The sequence below is a fragment of the Lotus japonicus genome, chromosome 2 (genome assembly GCF_012489685.1).
Source record: "Lotus japonicus ecotype B-129 chromosome 2, LjGifu_v1.2".
Classification (NCBI taxonomy): Eukaryota; Viridiplantae; Streptophyta; class Magnoliopsida; order Fabales; family Fabaceae; genus Lotus; species Lotus japonicus.
This window is the reverse complement of record NC_080042.1, coordinates 78,193,730-78,212,488: the sequence shown is the minus strand read 5'-3', so window position 1 is coordinate 78,212,488 and position 18,759 is coordinate 78,193,730. Positions and strand designations below refer to the sequence as shown.

The following is an 18,759-nucleotide window of genomic DNA, read 5'->3' as shown; positions in this document are numbered from 1 at the left end:
TACTTTTTGCTAGATTATTGTTAAAGGTCTTATATTTAGAGCATCTACATCCATCATACACACTAAAATATCTACACTTCATTTTTCATAATTCCCACAATTCCAAATCATCTACACAACTTTCTTATCATTTTCCTCCAACCCAACAATTAATAAAAGCTTCTATAGTGGATCACACCATCAACATCACATTAATATATTTTATTATTTATCTTAATTAATTAATTGTAAGTGCTTATAATAAATACAAGCTCATTTTTCAAAGTCTAGTATAGAGTATCTATTCCCACACATGAGTATGTACTCCAATGATAATAGATACTCATATGAGTATATATTTAACATTAGATATTACCATTGAAGATGCTCTTAAGAACTAGAAAATTTTAAAACTGGGTCTTGTAATTAGGAAAGGAGGGAGTAATAACTATGAAGACCTTTATGATTTTATGATTGGTTGAGAGTGGTAGATGGTTTAATGATATGAGAGAGTGGAAAAAAAACTAACAATCAACTATTTTGGTTGGAGAGCTTTATGACTTTATGATTGGGATGTGAGAGGGTAGAATGAGAAAAACAACTCTAATAATCCACTATCTTGGTTGGAGAGCTTTATGCTAAAACGACACTTAAAAAGGAACAGATCGATTAATTTTTAAACATGTGGTTATGGAGCTCTCCACGATAGTACACTTGAAGTGTGTCCTAAATTGGAACTTGAATTGAAATATGATCCCTGTTCCCAAGTCAAAGGCTGTTCAGTTCACAGAGACTAGGGACCCATGCTGATGCTGGCAATCCGTGGCGTGCGTAACGGAGTAACTGCGCCCATTGGATTTAGGCAATCTGATGGTCCAGAAAAAATGATCATTGGGAGGGAAAGAAAATTGGAGAGAAGTTTGCGTGTGACAGAGAAAATTGACTTGAGAGTTGAGAGGCTATATGAACCCACCTTACTGGCACACGGAACTAGCACAAAGTGAACAGAATTGTAAACTCTTCTCCAGCAAAGTAGTACTGAATACTGATTCATTCAACTCTCCATCCATTTCCTCACATAGCCAGAGACATCAACAAACAGCTTGTTGGGTGTTGTGAGGACTTACTTGGTTTAAGTACTCATCTTCTCTCCCATGTTAAAGCCAACTTTTACTTGTTCATTTGGAGTTTCACTTATTGTTTTATTATTATTCATCTCATGATTTACTTTCTTGTGGTCAGGCTCTCTTGATCTCTTGCTCAAGGATGATGTTTGTTTCTTCTGCACCTATTAATTCTTCAACGACTGTGATTTCCTTGGTCAATTTCACCAATGAGGCTTTTATTTTCAGTACTGTCTTGGTTGTAGCAGATTTTTCACCAGTGGATTATCTGAGTTGTTCCAAGACATGTAGATTTTAATTTGGTGTTACAAATTTAGATTTTGGCTTGAAAGATGTGCTCAAAATTGTACATTACAGACAAGCCTGTCACTGGAATCGATGATGACCTGACATTGTGGTCCAACTAAAATTTTGAATAAAATTTGACATTTATAAAATCAAGTGCAAGTCGATGAACTATCAAATTATCTGTTCTTATGTCTTTAGTTCATTTGACAATTATTTTGTTTTTAGGGTTTTAGAGCTTTAGAGCTTGCCATGACTCCACACTCTTCCTAATTGTAATTTTTTTTATACAAGTAAATATCAAACTATATACAAGAGTTTGCTATTATGTATTGTCACAATTAGTTACACAGATGGCCGCACCCTCTGTCCAATTTGTTAATTTTTTTTTTACGGTTGATGCAAATTCGAGACCCTAGAGGTACCAAGAAAGTTATTTAGCACAAGGCTGGATGATATTTTGTTCAATAGTGCACGTTTAATATATATACTATAATGATATATACACACTTTATTTTTTAAATACTTCATTTTCACATATTTTTGTTTATATCTATGTTCTTTTATCATCTATCATATCTCATGCTTTATTTCTCTTACTTTTTCTTTTGGCTTAATTGCAACTTTGGTCCCCGACGTTTACCAATGCCACGATTTTGGTCCCCCACCTAATTTAATTACATGGATGGTCCCCGACGTTGTAGGCCGTGTGCAACGTTAGTCCTACCGTTTATTTCTTAATGGAGGAGGTTTACGTGGACGTCCAGTTGGAGAGAGAAACGAGGTATGAGGAGAGAGGGAAGCACGTGAGTATCACGTGACCCTTATCTGAACCCATTATACCCAAACCCCTGACCTCCCTGGAACGAAGAAGGTAACGCGATTTAGATCCCTAGGGTTTCAGATTTGGGTATAATGAGTTCATATAAGGTTCACGTGAGTTCACGTGATACTCACGTGCTTCCCTCTCTCCTCAGATCTCTTTTTTCTCTCCAACTAGACGTCCACGTAAGCCTCCTCCATTAAGAAATAAACGGTAGGACTAACGTTGCACACGACCTACAACGTCGAGGACCATCCATGTAATTAAATTAGGTGGGGGACCAAAATCGTGGCATTTGTAAACGTCGGGGACCAAAGTTGTAATTAAGCCTTTTCTTTTTTTCTTATCTCTTTCCTTATTTCACCTTTTCCATCTTAAAAAGACGTAAGTAACATTATTGATATGGTAAATGCTACCATACCACAATTGTATCATACCTGAGTGATGTGGACTAATAGGAGTTGCTTTGACTGTAAACTTTGACTTCTTTATTTTTCTTTTCAGAAAATAACGAAAAAAAAAATATTTGTATTAATTATGTTATGGTCCTAACATTTTTGTAATTCCGTTAAGTGGTAAACTAATTTCATGAAACTTCTTTTTTGTGTGTTTTAGGGTTTTCACATTCAGGAAAAGAGATTAAACTTCATCTTAACCCAGAAATTCATCCTTCATCATCATCTTCTTCATTAACATCTCCCTTACTAAAGTCAAAACCCCATTTAACCTTCCATAATCCAGATCTGGAAAAAAGAAAGATAAAAAAATGAACACCAAAACCCAAAACAAGAAGTGATGGCGGCACCGGAATTAGAGAGGGCGAGTGACGGCGGCGCTGAACTAGGAAGGGGAAGTGATAGTGATGGCGGCGCTGGACTCGGAGAAATGGTGGCAGCGCTGCAAGCAAGAAGTGGTGGTAGCCGCGATTTGGAGAGAACGATGATGATGGTGGCACGGTTCAGGGAGAACGAAGGTGATGGTAGCGGGGCAGCAAGCAGGAGGTGGTGGCGGATGTGATTTTGGGTGGTTATGACTTGTTGGTTGAGCTTTTAGGGCAGAAGAGGCTGATTTGCAACCCAAGATCCCCGTTTTAGGGTTTTCTGGGAAAGAGGAGGTAGTGATGGCGATTTCAGATCTGCAACCCCAGATCTGCCACTTCTTCTTCTTCTACCCCAGATCTGCAGTGAACCCACTTTTTCCCCCAAATCAGAACTGAGAAGAAAAGAGGCTTAGAAAGGGAGATGTTGGAGGAAAGGAAGAACATGAAGAACAAAAAATTTGCTTCTGAAACCCCAAATCTGTATGTTGTTTTTGGTTTTGAAGAACTGAGTTTTATTTTACAAAATTGATGATTTTAAATGGACGAATTTAGGGAAGAACAAGTCACAGTAACAGAGATAGATATGACTTGTGAAATAGTAGGAGAATGGAAATGAAATTGCAGATTACTAGGATGTGGATTTGCGGAAGACGGAAAGATTTTTGGAGAAGGGAAATGAAATAGTAGGATTCTCAATTAGTACATTAGTTGAGGACTAATTAGTAAATAATAAAATCAATATTAACCTATATTTGACCAAAAAAAGAGTACTTAATTAATTACACTCTGGATTAATTTAATTGGTACACATCATCTTATGTATCATACCCCAACTAAATGTTGTGGTATGGTAGCAAGCACCTATTCATATATATATATATATATATATATATATATATATATGGAGGGTATTTAGTGAGAGAACATGTTTTTATGTGAAAGTGAGAAGAGTGATTTTCAACCATTAAATCAAAATCAACTAGGATTTTAGCCCGTCTCCGTGCAATGCACGGACGAGCAGTTCTACAATTTATCATATTTATTCAATCAATTTATTAACTCCATCTAATTAACTTACATACCAATTATTGTAATATTTAATAATCACAACTCAAATATGGCTTGACCGAAACATAGGGGTCAATGAACTAATTATAAATATGTAACAAAGTTTTATTTTAATTTATCTTTATAAAAATAACTTGAACAAAATTACAGTGTTAAAGTTAGTGTTAAAGTTTTTGTTATAAATATACGAAGGCTAAGATTAACGCACTATAGGTTAATTGTTAAAAGATATTTGAATATACAACAATGTTAAAGTTTTTGTTATAAATATAGGAAATAACAAATATGCAACAAGAGGTTAATTGTTCACCAAATCAAACACCACAATAACAAACAATTCAAGTTGTAAATACATGACGCCTTTAAAGGACTGATCACTAAATACATAAAAAAAAAGTAACCAAACAAAGTAGAACAATTGAAGTGGTGTTAAACAACTACTTCATGCTGTATTACATGGTAGCAAAAAAAGGAACACACTTAGGACTTCTTCACAGTGAATACAACCACCCTATAACAATTTGGTAACACCATTTTCCTTAGTTGCATCCTGTGTCGTGCGACAGTGGTTCCAAGTCTAATAAATGTGTTCATATAGAAATTATACCATGGACCAAAAACCTCACCCATCATTCCATATTTGCTTCTTTCCTCACCAAGTGAGTACCAAACAATTTCCTATCTTGTCCAACATCCATTTGGAAGAAGCACATTGATTTCGGGACTCATGTCCCTGAAACATTCTAGCTGAATGTAATCAGGAATAGTCTGCAAAATTGGAATTGCACACGATAAGTAATAGAAATAAGATTAATACCTACATTAACCCATCACATACTTAGAAAAAAACAGAAAACAAACCAGTCATTATACGCGGCAGATGAGGTCATAGATAGCACCAGGGCCACACAAGATAGTAAGATACCTTATTTTAGATACACCGTGTTTTACAAATATTGCATAAAATTAGCTATGTTATACTCACAAATATATGGAGGTAAAATCTCATAAAAAGACATCATGAACAGGATGTAGACAGAAGGAAAACTCATCAGCAATAGAAATAACCATGTCTCTTCAAAGACAAAAATGTTAATAAGAATAAATGTACTTGATCCTGGAAAAACTGGAGCGCGTATGTTGCAAGCCCAAGGTGAGAATTGAATGGTATGAGATTCACATCTACCGTAGAATTAGAAAAATTTGGAGGGTGGAGATTTCCTCTTCCAAATGAACAGTAAAAGACTAAAAGTATCTCCTTATTTGTGTATACAAGCTCTAATAAGTTATAGATATATATTTCATAATGAAACTGAAGCAAGTATGTTCAAAAATAAAAAATCTACAACTACGGTTCAAGAGAATGTGAGTATAACCTGTGAACGGCCTTTCCTTTAGATGTGTGAAGAGTTGTGTTACCTTTCTTATCTTATCTAAACACAGAAAAATAATCCTTCAATGATGAAAAAAAATTATTCAGCTTCTTTATCTTTACAACACTTTCTAGTCCTGCAATGATGCAAGACAAAGAAACCAATCATCAGAATTCAAGAAACTCATTCAAACCACTAACTAATTAGTCTTGCAATTTATCAATCAATAATTTTGACATTAGATAAAATGTATCAGGGTACACATGACACGTGCAAAAGCAGAAACCACCACCATTCATTTAGACACCAAAAAAAGAAGAGATGAAAGCATGAATCAAGCTAGCAAAGCTAATGTAGCTGATACCAAAAACATGTTGCTACTGCTGCAGCCAACTATCATTTTGGCATCAGGTTTTGTTAAGCCTACAAAGTAATCAAGTTATTGATTCTAAATGACTGATTGATTAAAGGATTAAAAGCGCTTTAAAGTAATCCATAATTGATCAAAGGATTCTAAATCTAGTTATTCTCTTCCAAGGTTAATTTTAGCACTTTTGATTGAAAGCCTACACAGTAAACCAGCCTACAAATTAATCATTGGATCTAACTGAAAATGACGCGAAATAAATTTCCAAAGGAAATACTTAGGTGAGTCACAAAATTAGGAGACAGTCAATATTTTATTTTGAAGGATCAAATGACTGATTGATTCTTGAACCCAAAGCTTACATTACCCACCCTTGTCTTTTAAGCAACAACTAATACCAAATTACCAATTGAAAAACACACCTTGGAGGAGAACCAGGACAGGTGTCTCTATGAACTTTTACCATCATAATTGTTTGAAGCTACATTTCTGAACTCTAATTCCTAATTGTATTCACAATATCAGGATAAGAAGCAATAACACAGAAAGAGTTTCATATATATACCAATATGTATTACCAGAAATTTGAGAAGGCAAGGAGAGTGGGCTAAGGTGCAGAGAAAGCAGCCGAAGAGGGATTTTTATATCAGGGACCTATAGTCACTTGAGCTAAAACTCTTGGGTACGATTCATAATTTCATATACTTAATGCAAGTTATGAAGATCAAGCTTCAACCATAACAAAAAAGAGCAGATAAAGGATTTACAAATTCATGTACTAAGTTTGTGCCGCTAAAGTCCAAGTCATTGTAAAGAAGAACTGCCAATCAGGATTAGCTCAACTGGTACAAATACAATGAAATCAAGTTGGCTAAAAGATAATAGGTTCAAATACCACTGATGGACCTTCATTGATAGGTTATCTGTAAGTACTACGTCTACATTTGCATTGTAAGTCCTCATTGAGGCTTGCAATATGCCCTGATGTTGGAATAAGGCAAGCTCATCTCCCCTGTACTATTTTTTTTTGTCCAAGAGAATTGTAGAAAAGAGCCAAACTTTTTCCTCTAAAATAAATGAACCAATTTCCTCAAATTGAAAATATGGAAATGTAGTACAGAAAATCATAACACCTATGGTGAATACGTTTTTCCTATTTACTACGTGACCTCAGCTGAGAGAAAAAAAGGAGATAGGGGGGATGCAGGAAAAAGCAGTAAAAGGGAAGCAAGGATTATCACCTATATATGTCCAATCAAACACTTGATACAATTGTATGAAAAACAACTGAAAATCACTTTTAACCTCTAAGCTCCCCTTTCATCCAAGAAATTACCTGTGAAGAAGCAGAATGATCAGGTGAATTCTTTGGATCTGCCCATCTGACAGTTGGTGTATTTCCACATAGATTAAAACTCGAACTTGGCATCTTTTGTCGTGAATAATCAGCACATGCATTGTTGTAATACAAAACAAAAGCAAACCCACGATTCTTACTTGGATTTTGAGGGTCCTGTAATGAACAAAAATGGATTGGAATAAAGGTAGGCCTTATAACAATTTAATATAAGCTAGTAACAAATTTAGTTCAAGCCTGAACCTTAATGAGCTCGATGCTTTCAACTCCTGGACCAACACCCTCGACGGCTTGAAGGAGAAGCGGAAGTTTCGTTGAAATTGGGAGCAGTTGAGTAAATTCCATCGCTGCCTCCATGTATGACAAAGGCGTTGCCCTTGGCCGTGAAATGTTCCCCTCTGTAATCATGAACGGAAGCTTTGGCCCGCAGAAAGAGTAGCAGTAGAAACGCGAGAACGGGGACCCGAGACATGTTCGACGGGAACTCAAAGCTAGAGAACTACAAATCTACAATTACCACAAATGTAGAGAACATAGAAAGAAAAGAGGTAAGAGCAAGAACAATAGCAAGAGAACATAGAAAGAAAAGAGGTAAGAGCAAGAACAATAGCAAGAACATATTTATAGACAACTAAAAATGAGAAACAATTAGATTTCAATTAAATTGAAATGAATGCCAACAACAAAATAGCTGGCCAACTGTGCATACCAAAAATCTCATACTCACCTGACATGGAAACGATCAGCAGACGAACATCTATGGCTTCTGATACACCTTTTCTCCTGACAACAAACAGTGCACAAATACATCATTTTCGATCACCCCTTACCAATACAATTGTCAACCCTAAATTTTCATCCATCTCCTTCCTCCAAACTTCCAAATCTCTTCTTTTCTCAAACTACACCTAAACCTGACCGAGGCTACAGCGACTGTGACTGCAACATTGCAGATCAATCGCAGACTGACGATCATGGATACACTCTTCTCCTTCATCCCATACTTCTTCAACGCAAACCGTGATGTCATCGACAGAAAGAAACTTCTAGAAGAAAGGGGGAAACAAACGTCAGATTCGAACGGGCCAGAGTAAAGAACACAAATTGAGTACATTTGAGATGAATGGCCCAGATTCAATGTACTCTTATGAATAGTACTTGAGTAAATTAGAGATGAATGGCCCATATTCAAAGTTCTCTTATCTATATATATTAGAAAAGAACAACTTCTAGCATGACGTGTCGCTCTCACAGGCCAAGTTAGTGACGTGTCGCTCCGAGATTAATTCTCACTTAATTATTTACACGTCAGCTTTTCCACCTATTAATTCTCATTTAATAATTTACACATCAGCTTTTCCACCTTGGCCCTATTTGCCACATTAAATTTTAGATTTGATTAGGATTTAGGTTGTTTATTTCTTGATTTAATCTTAATTTATTTTTAATTTATTTTTAGAGCATTAATTAATTTTTATGGTATTTTTATTGAATTTTCGGATTTTTAATTAATTCAGAATTTTATGAGTTTTTATTGTGATTTGCTAGATTTTGATAGTTTTTATCTATATTTATTTAGTACCTTTTTAAATTTTAGATTTGATTAGGATTTAGGTTGTTTGTTTTTATGTATCTTTGTTAGATAGTTTCTGTTAAAAAAATCTTCCTAAAAAATATTGTTTTTTATATAGAGTATCAATATCAATCTATATTAGAAAATAAAAAGGGTTAGAAGAGCAAAAAAAACCTTCATACGTTCTCTATAGGTTAATTCTCATAAAAAATTATTTTTAAATTTTAGATTTGATTAGGATTTAGGTTGTTTATTTCTTGATTTAATCTTAATTTATTTTTAGAGCATTAATTAATTTTTATGGTATTTTTATTGAATTTTCGAATTTTTAATTAATTCAGAATTTTATGAGTTTTTATTGTGATTTGCTAGATTTTGATAGTTTTTATCTATATTTATTTAGTACCTTTTTAAATTTTAGATTTGATTATTTAGGTTGTTTGTTTTTATGTATCTTTGTTAGATAGTTTCTGTTAAAAAAAATCTTCCTAAAAAATATTTTTTTTATATGGAGTATCAATATCAATCTATATTAGAAAATAAAAAGAGTTAGAAGAGCAAAAAAACCTTCATATGTTCTCCATCTCCAAAATTCTCACAATTTTCTCTATTTCTCCCTTCTTTATCTCAACCATGGCAAACCTCATATCATATATGCTTCAAAAACAACATGGACCTTCACTTCAATTAAATTTTTCATTATAAATTTATCCCCATCACAATTGAGAATTTTTTTTTATGGTTACAGAGAAAAATCACAATTGAGATTTGAGAGTGCATGTTCTTCAAACTCAAAAACGAGTTTCTCACTTCTTGCTTCAGCCTCTTTGTTCCAGGTATGTCAAAAACAATGCTTTGTGGCTTTGTAGACTAAGAATTGTTATCACTCAAAAGTCAAAGGCATATCATTTTCCTCATATCTCCGGTAGTCCTTCTTCTTCAATTTTAATGATTCTTTCATGTAGTTCTAGAAGTGTCTTTTGTTCGCCAAAGCATGTTTTAACCCATTCTATGTTTCATTATTATTGTTTTGTAATGTTCATGTATTAATGTGTTTGTTGATAAAAAAATTAACATTGATAGATGAACATCTCATTTATTTTCTTTCATTGTTATGTATGTTATTTCAACATTTATCTGTTCTCACTGGTCATGAAAGATGAATTGTTTTCCATCTGTTCTCACTTTTTAAGGGGGGATTAAAAGTTTCTTTGATGTTGTAAGCTTATGAATTAGGCTAACCAGATCTTACTGCAGTGTGTTATCCAAATCTTAAGGTTAATGGCCATAAGTACGTACTTTAATTTGAGACATGTACTACTGACAAAGATTTAGATATAGGTGCATTTGAATGTATGTGAACATTTATACAAACATAGTCTTAGTGACTAACATAAGCAAGGTGAGATCAATAAAAAAAATATTGTGCATATAAAACAATAGAAAATATATATTTTTTAATTAATCGAGGTATGTGGAAAAGTAGTGTGATTCATTTCACCTTACAATTTAGATTTTTTCATAGTTTTGGTGGGATTCTTCTACAACTGAATACCTATAGGTTAGTGTTAATTTGGAATTGCCAAAACCTATTGCTAGGTTGCATTTTTTTTTCTTCTGAAATGGTGAATTTTCTTTAGAATTTTATGGTCCCTTATTTGCTTAAGCTAAATCTTGAGAACATTTATTTATTTGCATATGAACTTTTTGTTATATATTTTATTAATATTTCAAAAGATTTAAAGTGAATTTAAATTAAAAATATTTATCTATTTATGATTGGCATCCCGTTTATGTTTACAATTAAAATATTGATTACATGGTCAATATGTTACCATTCAATATTTCCCTCTCTGTTCTTATATAAGTTTTCTTTGTGTCAAACGTTACCTTCCCTCTCATAATGTACATGGTAAAAGGTTTTCAATTCCCGTGAAAAACATACCGCCAGTCTACCAGCACCTTTCATAAGTTCTAAACCATATAGTTACATATTCCCTTAAGAGTGTTAATTAATTTTTATCGTATTTTTATTGAATTTTCGGATTTTTATTTAATTCAGGGTTTTATGAGTTTTTATTGTGATTTGCTAGACTTTGGTAGTTTTTATCTATCTTTAATTAGTACCTTTTTAAATTTTAGATTTGATTAAGATTTAAGTTGTTTATTTCTTGATTTTATCTTGGATCTTTTATTTTATTTTGAAAGTATTAATTAATTTTTATGGTGTCTTTATTGAATTTTAGGTCTTTATTTAATTTATGATTTTATAAGTATTTATTGTAATTTGATAGATTTTGAGTGTTTTTATCTATCTTTAATTAGTACATTTTTAAATTTTAGATTTGATTAGGATTTAGGTACTTTAATTCTTATTTTTTCTTAATTTGTCATAATTTTATTTATTGTGAATTCCAGGAAAATGGAGCTGATCTGGTGCTGAGGGACCACAGAGCTACTATGGACACGCAGAGATTTGATGGTTGCTAGGTGAATTTGGCAGAGTTTCTCATTAGCTACGGACTAGAGCTCATAGGTTAATGTATATAAGGTTTGATGTACATTTATGGAGGGTGAAAGGATATTACTCCGGCAAATCAACCATTATTAATGTGAATGCAATCATTATTAATTTTAAAATCTTATTTTTAATTATAGAGATTTTTTTATGTATATGTAACGTGAGATTTTGTTTTATATAAAAACTATCATTGTAAAATCTTCTTTTTAACTTTAGAGATTTCTTTATGTATATGTAACGTGAGATTTTGTAAAACCCCAAGGATTTCTCTATACAGTTAACTTCTTTATTTCTCTAATAAATGAGCATCCATTTAGTAAGATGATTTGCATCTAAAGCTGCTCTGAAATCTAAAAGCTATTGCTGTTTGTATTTGGGTTTAATTTTCAATTTATATGTTTTAATTTTAAATTACAATAATGCTACCTACGTGAGATTTTGTTTTATATAAAAGGTATCATTATATTTTTTTAAACAATCGTTATATTCTAAACTAATTGATTGATATTATGTCAAATTTCAAATAAAATAAAATGAGATACCAACCGAATGCATTCAGTTACTCCCTCCGTCCCCTATTATAAGTCACTTTTACCTAATTCTCTAGGATTAAGAAAAGTGGTTAGAATTAGTTAGTTACAATAAATTTGTATCTTTTTTCCTAAACGGACCACATTTAAAAGTATATCAATTCAATGAATCTCATCTACCTCTCTCTCCATATTAATGTTCCACTATCTTGAAAACCCCTTTCCACCAATAAAAAATAAGTTTTGGAAGTTTTTTGAGTAGATATAAATGAAAGTGACCTCGATAATAAAGAAAAATATTGGAAAGTAGGAAAATTCTTTAAATGCTACAAGGGTAAACATGTAGAGAAAAAATTAATGTTGCATAGATATTGTAAAGTGACTTATATTTTGGGACAAAAAAAACTCACAAAAAGTGATTTCTAATAGGGGACGGAGGGAGTATAAATGACGAGGAGAAATTTCTGCACCTAAAATTTATTTCCAAAACAAATCTAACTTGGCTAATTTGAAAATTTTAAATCTATATTGATTTATGAAATTTATAAGATTTTGTTTGTCTGATAAATGAGAATCCATTGAGTAAGATGATTTGCATCTAAGTCGGCTCTGAAACCTAAAAGCGATTGTTGTTTGTATTTGCGTGTAATTTTCAATTGTATGTTTTAATTTTAAAGTACTATAATGCTATCTACGTGAGATTTTGTTTTATATAAAAAGTATCATTATACTTTTTTTATACAATCATTATATTCTAAACTAATTAATTGATATTATTTTAATAGAATAAATTTAATATAATTAACTTAAGTATTATTTTCAAAATTTAAAGAGTGTATATTTATATAAGTATATAACTATAATAATTTGATAGTAAGAAAAGTACGAGGAATACAAAATATTAATACATATGGACTATAAAATTATGACCTGAATTTATTAGTGCTAACAAATTAGAGTTACAAGATCTCACGGGGAGAAACATTTTACATGAAAATGAAAATTTGTACGAGTTAAAAAAAATAAAATTCATTTTCTATAACTTAAGTGTATTTTTAATAATTTAAAAAATAATTATATATTTATGTATTGTTATATATCTAAAACACAAAAACATTACCCTTTATGCAACACGAGTATACATCTTCACAAACAAAATTCAGTTATACCTCACATGCAAAAATTAAAGCTTTTGGTTTATTAACTTCTGTGTTTTTCAAAATTTGTGCTCTTTAAATATCTACATCTTTATTATGATTATTCTTATATTCTTAGCATCTTAAATATTTATAATTTAAAATATGAATCGATATATCAAATACAATAGACATATTCCCCGTGCAACGCGCGGGTAAAAAAGCACTAGTGAATAGTGATTTCTTGTCTCTCTTTTAAGGTGTGGTAGATATATGAGATTAAAAGTCTCTAAAAAACCTTGTTCCTCTACATTCCAATTTCCATGTTTCGCTCCCCGCTTTCATTAGCAGCATCTTCCTCACTTGTTCTTCGTTACCATTTCCATTAATTTGATCTCCGTTACCAAGATAAGCATTAAACCCTTCATTTTGATACATGTGAGTTGACGATGAAATAAATGAGATTATGTACTACCTTCGTTTTTATATAGTTGTCCAGAGAGAGAAGAAACACACATATTAAGGAGTGCAATTAATTTTGTTAATTTTTATGAAAATATTATTTGTTTTTCTATTTCATCCTTTACAATGCATTTTATCTTTTCTCATTTATTGTTCATGTAATCACATTTCTTGGAAAAATATTATTTAATGCTTTCTTGAAACTATAAATGGACAGATATACAGGAACAAAAAAATTTCTTCAAAATGGACAGTTAATAACGGACGGAGTTAGTAATAGATAATACTTGTTTGCAAGACAGTAAGTACTCCCAATATCACAAATAGATAACGTAACGCATTGCCGACTTCTCATATATAATAATTAAGGTTGCTAATTGTTCCTTGTAACCTGAACTATTTTTCTATACAGCCGCAGGAATGGCTCTTAAAGGTTGGAATGGCTTTAAAAAACCAGAGACTCGTTCTTAATACCATGTTTCAATTCACTAGTAATGCTGATCATGTCTTCAAGAGCTAAATCCTTGAGTGCCAGTTCATTAGTGCATCAGTTTCCATTTTCACAAACATCTATAGAGGAGTTAGTTACTCCGGCCAGCTCTTTGGATTAATTTATGTTAATTAAGATCAGGAATTTCTCCACGCTCCATTCTATATATTTTTCATTCCTTTGCTTCAAGATGTTTCATTCCTTCTCAATTCTCATAGAAGCTGCTGTCTTTAATTAATTAGATAATGGATTAATGTTGATCGTTAGGTCAAAATTCAAATAGACAAGACACCATGCACCTTTAATCTAATGTCTATTTTACTATAAATCACAATCAATATTAGTAACTAATACTATATACTTTGCTAGCTACTCCAACTTGCAGTCTTAATAAAGATCCATGACCAAAGCACCAAAAACGTAACTGGTAACCATTCATCTTGTATTCTTGTTGCTTGGCTAATACATTTTCTCCGTTTTTTTTTTTTGTAAACAACTGCTTGAAGAAAAGCTTGACTAATACATTTTCTCCGTTTCTTTAAGACTTTATATTAGTAAATTAGGTTATCAATTTTTTTGTGATGAATTGTTATCGCAATTCCGACCAGTTGTGGTGAAGGTTAAATGTCTCCCGAAGCGTGCGCCTCATAGAAATTAAACTCTCATAAAAGTTCAAACAACTACTTTTTCCGCCGTGACCGACACCCATTAAATTGATTATAATTTTAAATTAATATTGGTGCATATTCAATACTTTTTTCAATTCTAGTCTTTCATTACATGTTTATGACACTAACGATTGTTAAGTTAATAAAGTAGTTAAGTAATATTAATTATTTTTTACTCAATTAATCTTATTCAATTTCTTTACGTATAAAATATGTTTTAACTTATACGGAGGAGAAGGATCTTATGTGTCACATACAAGGATCTTTCAAAAAAAATTATTATTATCAATAATTAATTAGATGACTCCTGAGAGACTGGATTCCGTAATTTTTGACCATAAATGTTGGGTTACTGTGGTAAAAGGAAGGAATGAAGGACCAAATATATATAAAAAATTAAATTAAATCATGTATTTTAACTTTTTTTCGATGGTTATTATGTATTTTAACTGGTACATGCATTTTAATTTGTGACATTTTTCACGGACGAATATTCAAATATAATACCGCAACCGATCGAGCTGAGTCATATATATAAAATGTCTCTCCAATCTCTCTCATATACGTTGAAACCCAAAGTTATAATAATAATTATTAAGAAGCCAGCTTATATATAAAGAGTTATTTATTGTTTTTCTTTAAGTTGTTTTGGACTATTGACATTCCAGTGATTGACATGCAATGGCAAACGCCCTCTCTTTGAATTTCAGATTATATTATTAAGTCAACATCTGAAGGTTTTAGTATATAAGAAGCCAGGCTCAGAGAGAAAATTTTGTGGCGAATAGAAAGTGGTATGTATAGGAAGCTCTTTTCCTGAAGATCATCCACACATAGTTATGGAAGATCATCATAACTTCTTGGATTCTAATAGTGATGAAGAGATTAGTAGCAAGGTACGTAATTCTCTTCACATCTTGAGCTTTTAGGCTTTTTACAAATTATTTATGCACCCGAGATGAAGAAAATTCTGGTTCATAAGTTAAAAGAGTTTTTTTACATATGAATTCAATCACATAAGAGTTCTTTTCACATAACATGTACTCAACTTCAACTTTAGTAGTAAAAACATGTTTCACCGACGTATCGGCTATTAACATAATACACTGTATATATGATATGTTCACGTACAATCGCACATTCACACGTGACACGAGTAAATTTTACAATTTTAGGAATGGTGCGTGCGCATGAAATCAGCATATGTAATTTCTTTCCTGTGATCATTGAATTTTGATCAAAGATTAACCTCAAATTTCAAAAGCGAATAGTGATAGATGTTTCGGTCTAAGATTATTATTATTGGTCAAAGTCAAACATCTCATACTTGTGAGAATTTGTTAATGAAGGGCCTTTTAAGTTTCAATGTATGGTATGGATTTGCTCATGTTAAACGTGAGTTCTAAGGTAGCTAAAGGAGCTAGCTAGTTTGAGTGGTAAAGTGTCCATATTTGGCTAGGAAATAGATTTACGCGTAAAATTTTACGGTGTATCATATTAAAAATTTGTCTACTTATAAAATAACTTTGACTTTTTTGTCCATAAGCCTTACTTCACATGTTTTTGTGCTTCTTATAAAGTTCCTGCTGGGTTTTTTTATATCTTTAATCTGGATGTCTTCATTGGTTTGAAAAACTATAGATGTCTTTTTTAATAAATTAAATGATTTTTTTGGGACTTAAACTAGTGTCATCACCTCTTATGAAATCTAAATTATTTACCGCTAGACGAATACAATGTTAGTAAAGTTCATCTGTTTGCATAAGTAAGCCAGAATTACGATTATGCAAGAATTGCATATAATTTTTTGATGTAACATGCAGGAACAAAAGCTTGAAGCAGCTAAAGGGGATATTGGAGAAGCTAGAGAAGAAAGCGAGAAGTTGAAGTTCTTATTAGCAACTAACCATAACCATGAAGAAAGTGAACTTGTGACCCTTTCTCTTGGGATTTCATCCCAAGGTAAGCCTACTAGTAAGGATGAGAAAAAGGATAGTAATAGAACTCAAAAGAGGGAAAATGAGGATGTGGATATAGGACTTGCACTTGGATTAGATGTCAGATTTGACCCTGCACCTGAAACTGAAGCTGCAATTAGTAATTTCAGCCAAGAAAGTAGTAGCACTAATGAGAAAGGGAAGGAAGAAGAACCAGCTGAGATGTGGCCACCCAGTAAAGTTTTGAAGACAATGAGAACTGGGGATAAAAGTACTGAAGCTAATCCTCAACATGCTCATCAGCTCAAGAAGACTAGGGTTTCTATCAGAGCCAGATGTGACTCTCCAACGGTAGTAAGAAATTAAAATGTTAATTATATGTATTGCAACTTTAATTGTTGTTTGGCTACTGTCAGTCAGAGAGTGAAATGAAATTAGAGGTTTGTTAAATTTGGATGGATGCAGATGAATGATGGGTGCCAATGGAGAAAATATGGACAAAAAATAGCAAAAGGAAATCCATGTCCCCGTGCTTACTATCGATGCACTGTCTCTCCAACTTGTCCTGTGAGAAAACAGGTATGCATGTTGCTTCTCTAATGGATTGTTTTGGATGATTTACAGGAATTTGACTATGAAAGTAGATATGATGCATGAAATGCATTGAAATAGTAATAGATTTGTTAACAATTTTTTGATTGAAAACTGAAATTGGAGATCATAGAAATGCTATCAGACATTAGCACTCACTAGGTGGCAAAAAATAAACGTAACTCTTCACATAAATTGAGATGAATGCGCTTTTAGGTTAACTCAACTGATATTTTGATTCCAATTATCAGGTGCAGAGATGTGCTGAAGATATGTCCATATTGATTACCACCTATGAAGGAGTCCACAATCACCCACTTCCTCTTTCAGCTACTGCTATGGCCTCCACAACTTGTGCAGCTGCTTCCATGCTTCAGTGTCCTTCATCATTCAGTTCACATTCACAACAAGGACTAGAAAGCAAATATTCAGATATAGCACACATTATCAATAGTTCTTGTGCTGATGCTTACTGTTACAGTACTACCCCTAATGCTCTAAACTTCTCTACATGCCAAATTTCAAGACCAAATAATCAATTCCACTTCCCCAACTCTTCTATTTCAATCTTAAATTCTCACCCCACAATCACTCTAGACCTTGCAGCTGCATCATCATCAACTTCCTCTCATTCTGGAAAATTTTCTCAAATACCAAAATATTCTTCAACAAATCTTAATTTTTCCTCTGGTTTCTCTCCTCTACAATATAGCATCCCACAATCCCCATGGAGCAGTTATAGTAGTGGTAATTATTTCAAATCTGAAGGAACACTAGCACAAAATAGAAACCAGGGTGGTTACTTGCATATGTCTTCCTATGCTCTTAGGTACTCTCAACAAGGAAACTCGGTCTTATTTCCACCACCACCACCTTCTAAGAATATATCATCTAATAGAAGGTAACCAGCTATTGTAGCTATCAATGACAGGGAAACAACTAATCATTATTTCAAATGATATATTCATCAAGAGCATCACTGAATGATTTCTTCTACAAAAGAATATGTATGAAAATTTCATTTGCCAGTTTCCAAGGTTTTGTTTTAGCAGTACAAGGAATGAGGGGCATTATTGAGCAGCCTTGATCACAATGGTTTTCACTCACAATTTCCCAAATTGCAGTGGGAATGTAATGCCCATTCAGATTTTGTGTTTTCACTTTTCACAGTGTATTTCATTTTACTAGTCTATAAGTTTCACTATGAAAGAGATAATCCAAACACCCACCAATGACATACAACAAATACAAAACCATAACAATCACCCATCAACTAACAATATTAGAATTATGAAAAACAAGAGAGTATGCACACACTACCCACCAAAGAATGTAACAACTTGGTATGATAGCAATACCCTCTTTTAAGTTTTAACTAATAAGGAAAGACCCACCACTAACAATACAAAGCCATAGAAAAGAATATACAGCATTTGGGGCAACAAAACAAACCACCCACCACACATACATCAAAAGCACACCTGCTTCTTCCAATTTCACCCAGCCACCAGTTGAAATTCTTTCCCTCATAGACTCCTTCATAAATATCAAGGAAATAGAAACTAATCATCTTCTTCTTCCTCACTTTCACTTTCAATTTTGAATTTCAATTTACTTTCACTTTCACCTCTCTTTTTCAAACCGTTATGTCCCTC

The 18,759-nt window shown here is 32.6% G+C and overlaps 2 protein-coding genes and 1 long non-coding RNA gene across 6 annotated transcripts; 2 read left to right on the top strand and 1 right to left on the bottom strand.

Annotated features, from left to right (window-relative positions):
- The first annotated feature begins 779 nt into the window (after nt 1-779).
- On the top strand, nt 780-1,540 carry LOC130735719 (uncharacterized). The gene is made up of 2 exons (XR_009018545.1): nt 780-1,115; nt 1,222-1,540. It is a non-coding gene; the product is annotated as an uncharacterized LOC130735719 (long non-coding RNA).
- A 2,861-nt stretch (nt 1,541-4,401) lies between these two features.
- On the bottom strand, nt 4,402-8,283 carry LOC130739867 (heterogeneous nuclear ribonucleoprotein Q-like). 3 transcript variants are annotated; one of them, XR_009019962.1, is made up of 5 exons: nt 7,924-8,280; nt 7,440-7,703; nt 7,176-7,352; nt 5,476-5,608; nt 4,402-4,867 (listed from the first exon to the last, which is right to left on the bottom strand). XR_009019962.1 is itself a non-coding variant. In XM_057592309.1 (4 exons), exons 2-4 carry the CDS (start codon nt 7,602-7,604, stop codon nt 4,778-4,780), a joined length of 432 nt encoding a protein of 143 aa, XP_057448292.1. In that variant the 5' UTR covers nt 7,605-7,703; nt 7,924-8,283; the 3' UTR covers nt 4,402-4,777. The 3 variants fall into 3 exon arrangements, 2 of the variants coding, with proteins under 2 accessions (XP_057448292.1, XP_057448293.1); XM_057592309.1 differs by lacking the exon at nt 5,476-5,608 and having other exon boundaries at nt 7,924-8,283; XM_057592310.1 differs by having other exon boundaries at nt 4,402-5,608; nt 7,924-8,281.
- A 7,067-nt stretch (nt 8,284-15,350) lies between these two features.
- On the top strand, nt 15,351-18,271 carry LOC130739866 (WRKY transcription factor 72A-like). Of its 2 annotated transcripts, none has more exons than XM_057592307.1 (4): nt 15,351-15,472; nt 16,400-16,867; nt 16,979-17,092; nt 17,356-18,271. In XM_057592307.1, exons 1-4 carry the CDS (start codon nt 15,416-15,418, stop codon nt 18,007-18,009), a joined length of 1,293 nt encoding a protein of 430 aa, XP_057448290.1. In that variant the 5' UTR covers nt 15,351-15,415; the 3' UTR covers nt 18,010-18,271. The 2 variants fall into 2 exon arrangements, with proteins under 2 accessions (XP_057448290.1, XP_057448291.1); XM_057592308.1 differs by having other exon boundaries at nt 16,400-16,864; nt 17,356-18,269.
- Nucleotides 18,272-18,759: the final 488 nt, after the last annotated feature.

Coding starts and splice junctions, on each gene's coding strand:
- LOC130739867 (XM_057592309.1), bottom strand. CDS start 7,604: ATGATTACAGAGGGGAACATTTCACGGCCAAGGGCAACGCCTTTGTCA. Junction 7,353..7,439: donor AAAGCATCGAGCTCATTAAG/GTTCAGGCTTGA, acceptor TGTTCATTACAG/GACCCTCAAAATCCAAGTAA. Junction 4,868..7,175: donor ATCATTCTGCTTCTTCACAG/GTAATTTCTTGG, acceptor CCAATTTTGCAG/ACTATTCCTGATTACATTCA.
- LOC130739866 (XM_057592307.1), top strand. CDS start 15,416: ATGGAAGATCATCATAACTTCTTGGATTCTAATAGTGATGAAGAGATT. Junction 16,868..16,978: donor GATGTGACTCTCCAACGGTA/GTAAGAAATTAA, acceptor GGATGGATGCAG/ATGAATGATGGGTGCCAATG. Junction 17,093..17,355: donor CTTGTCCTGTGAGAAAACAG/GTATGCATGTTG, acceptor TCCAATTATCAG/GTGCAGAGATGTGCTGAAGA.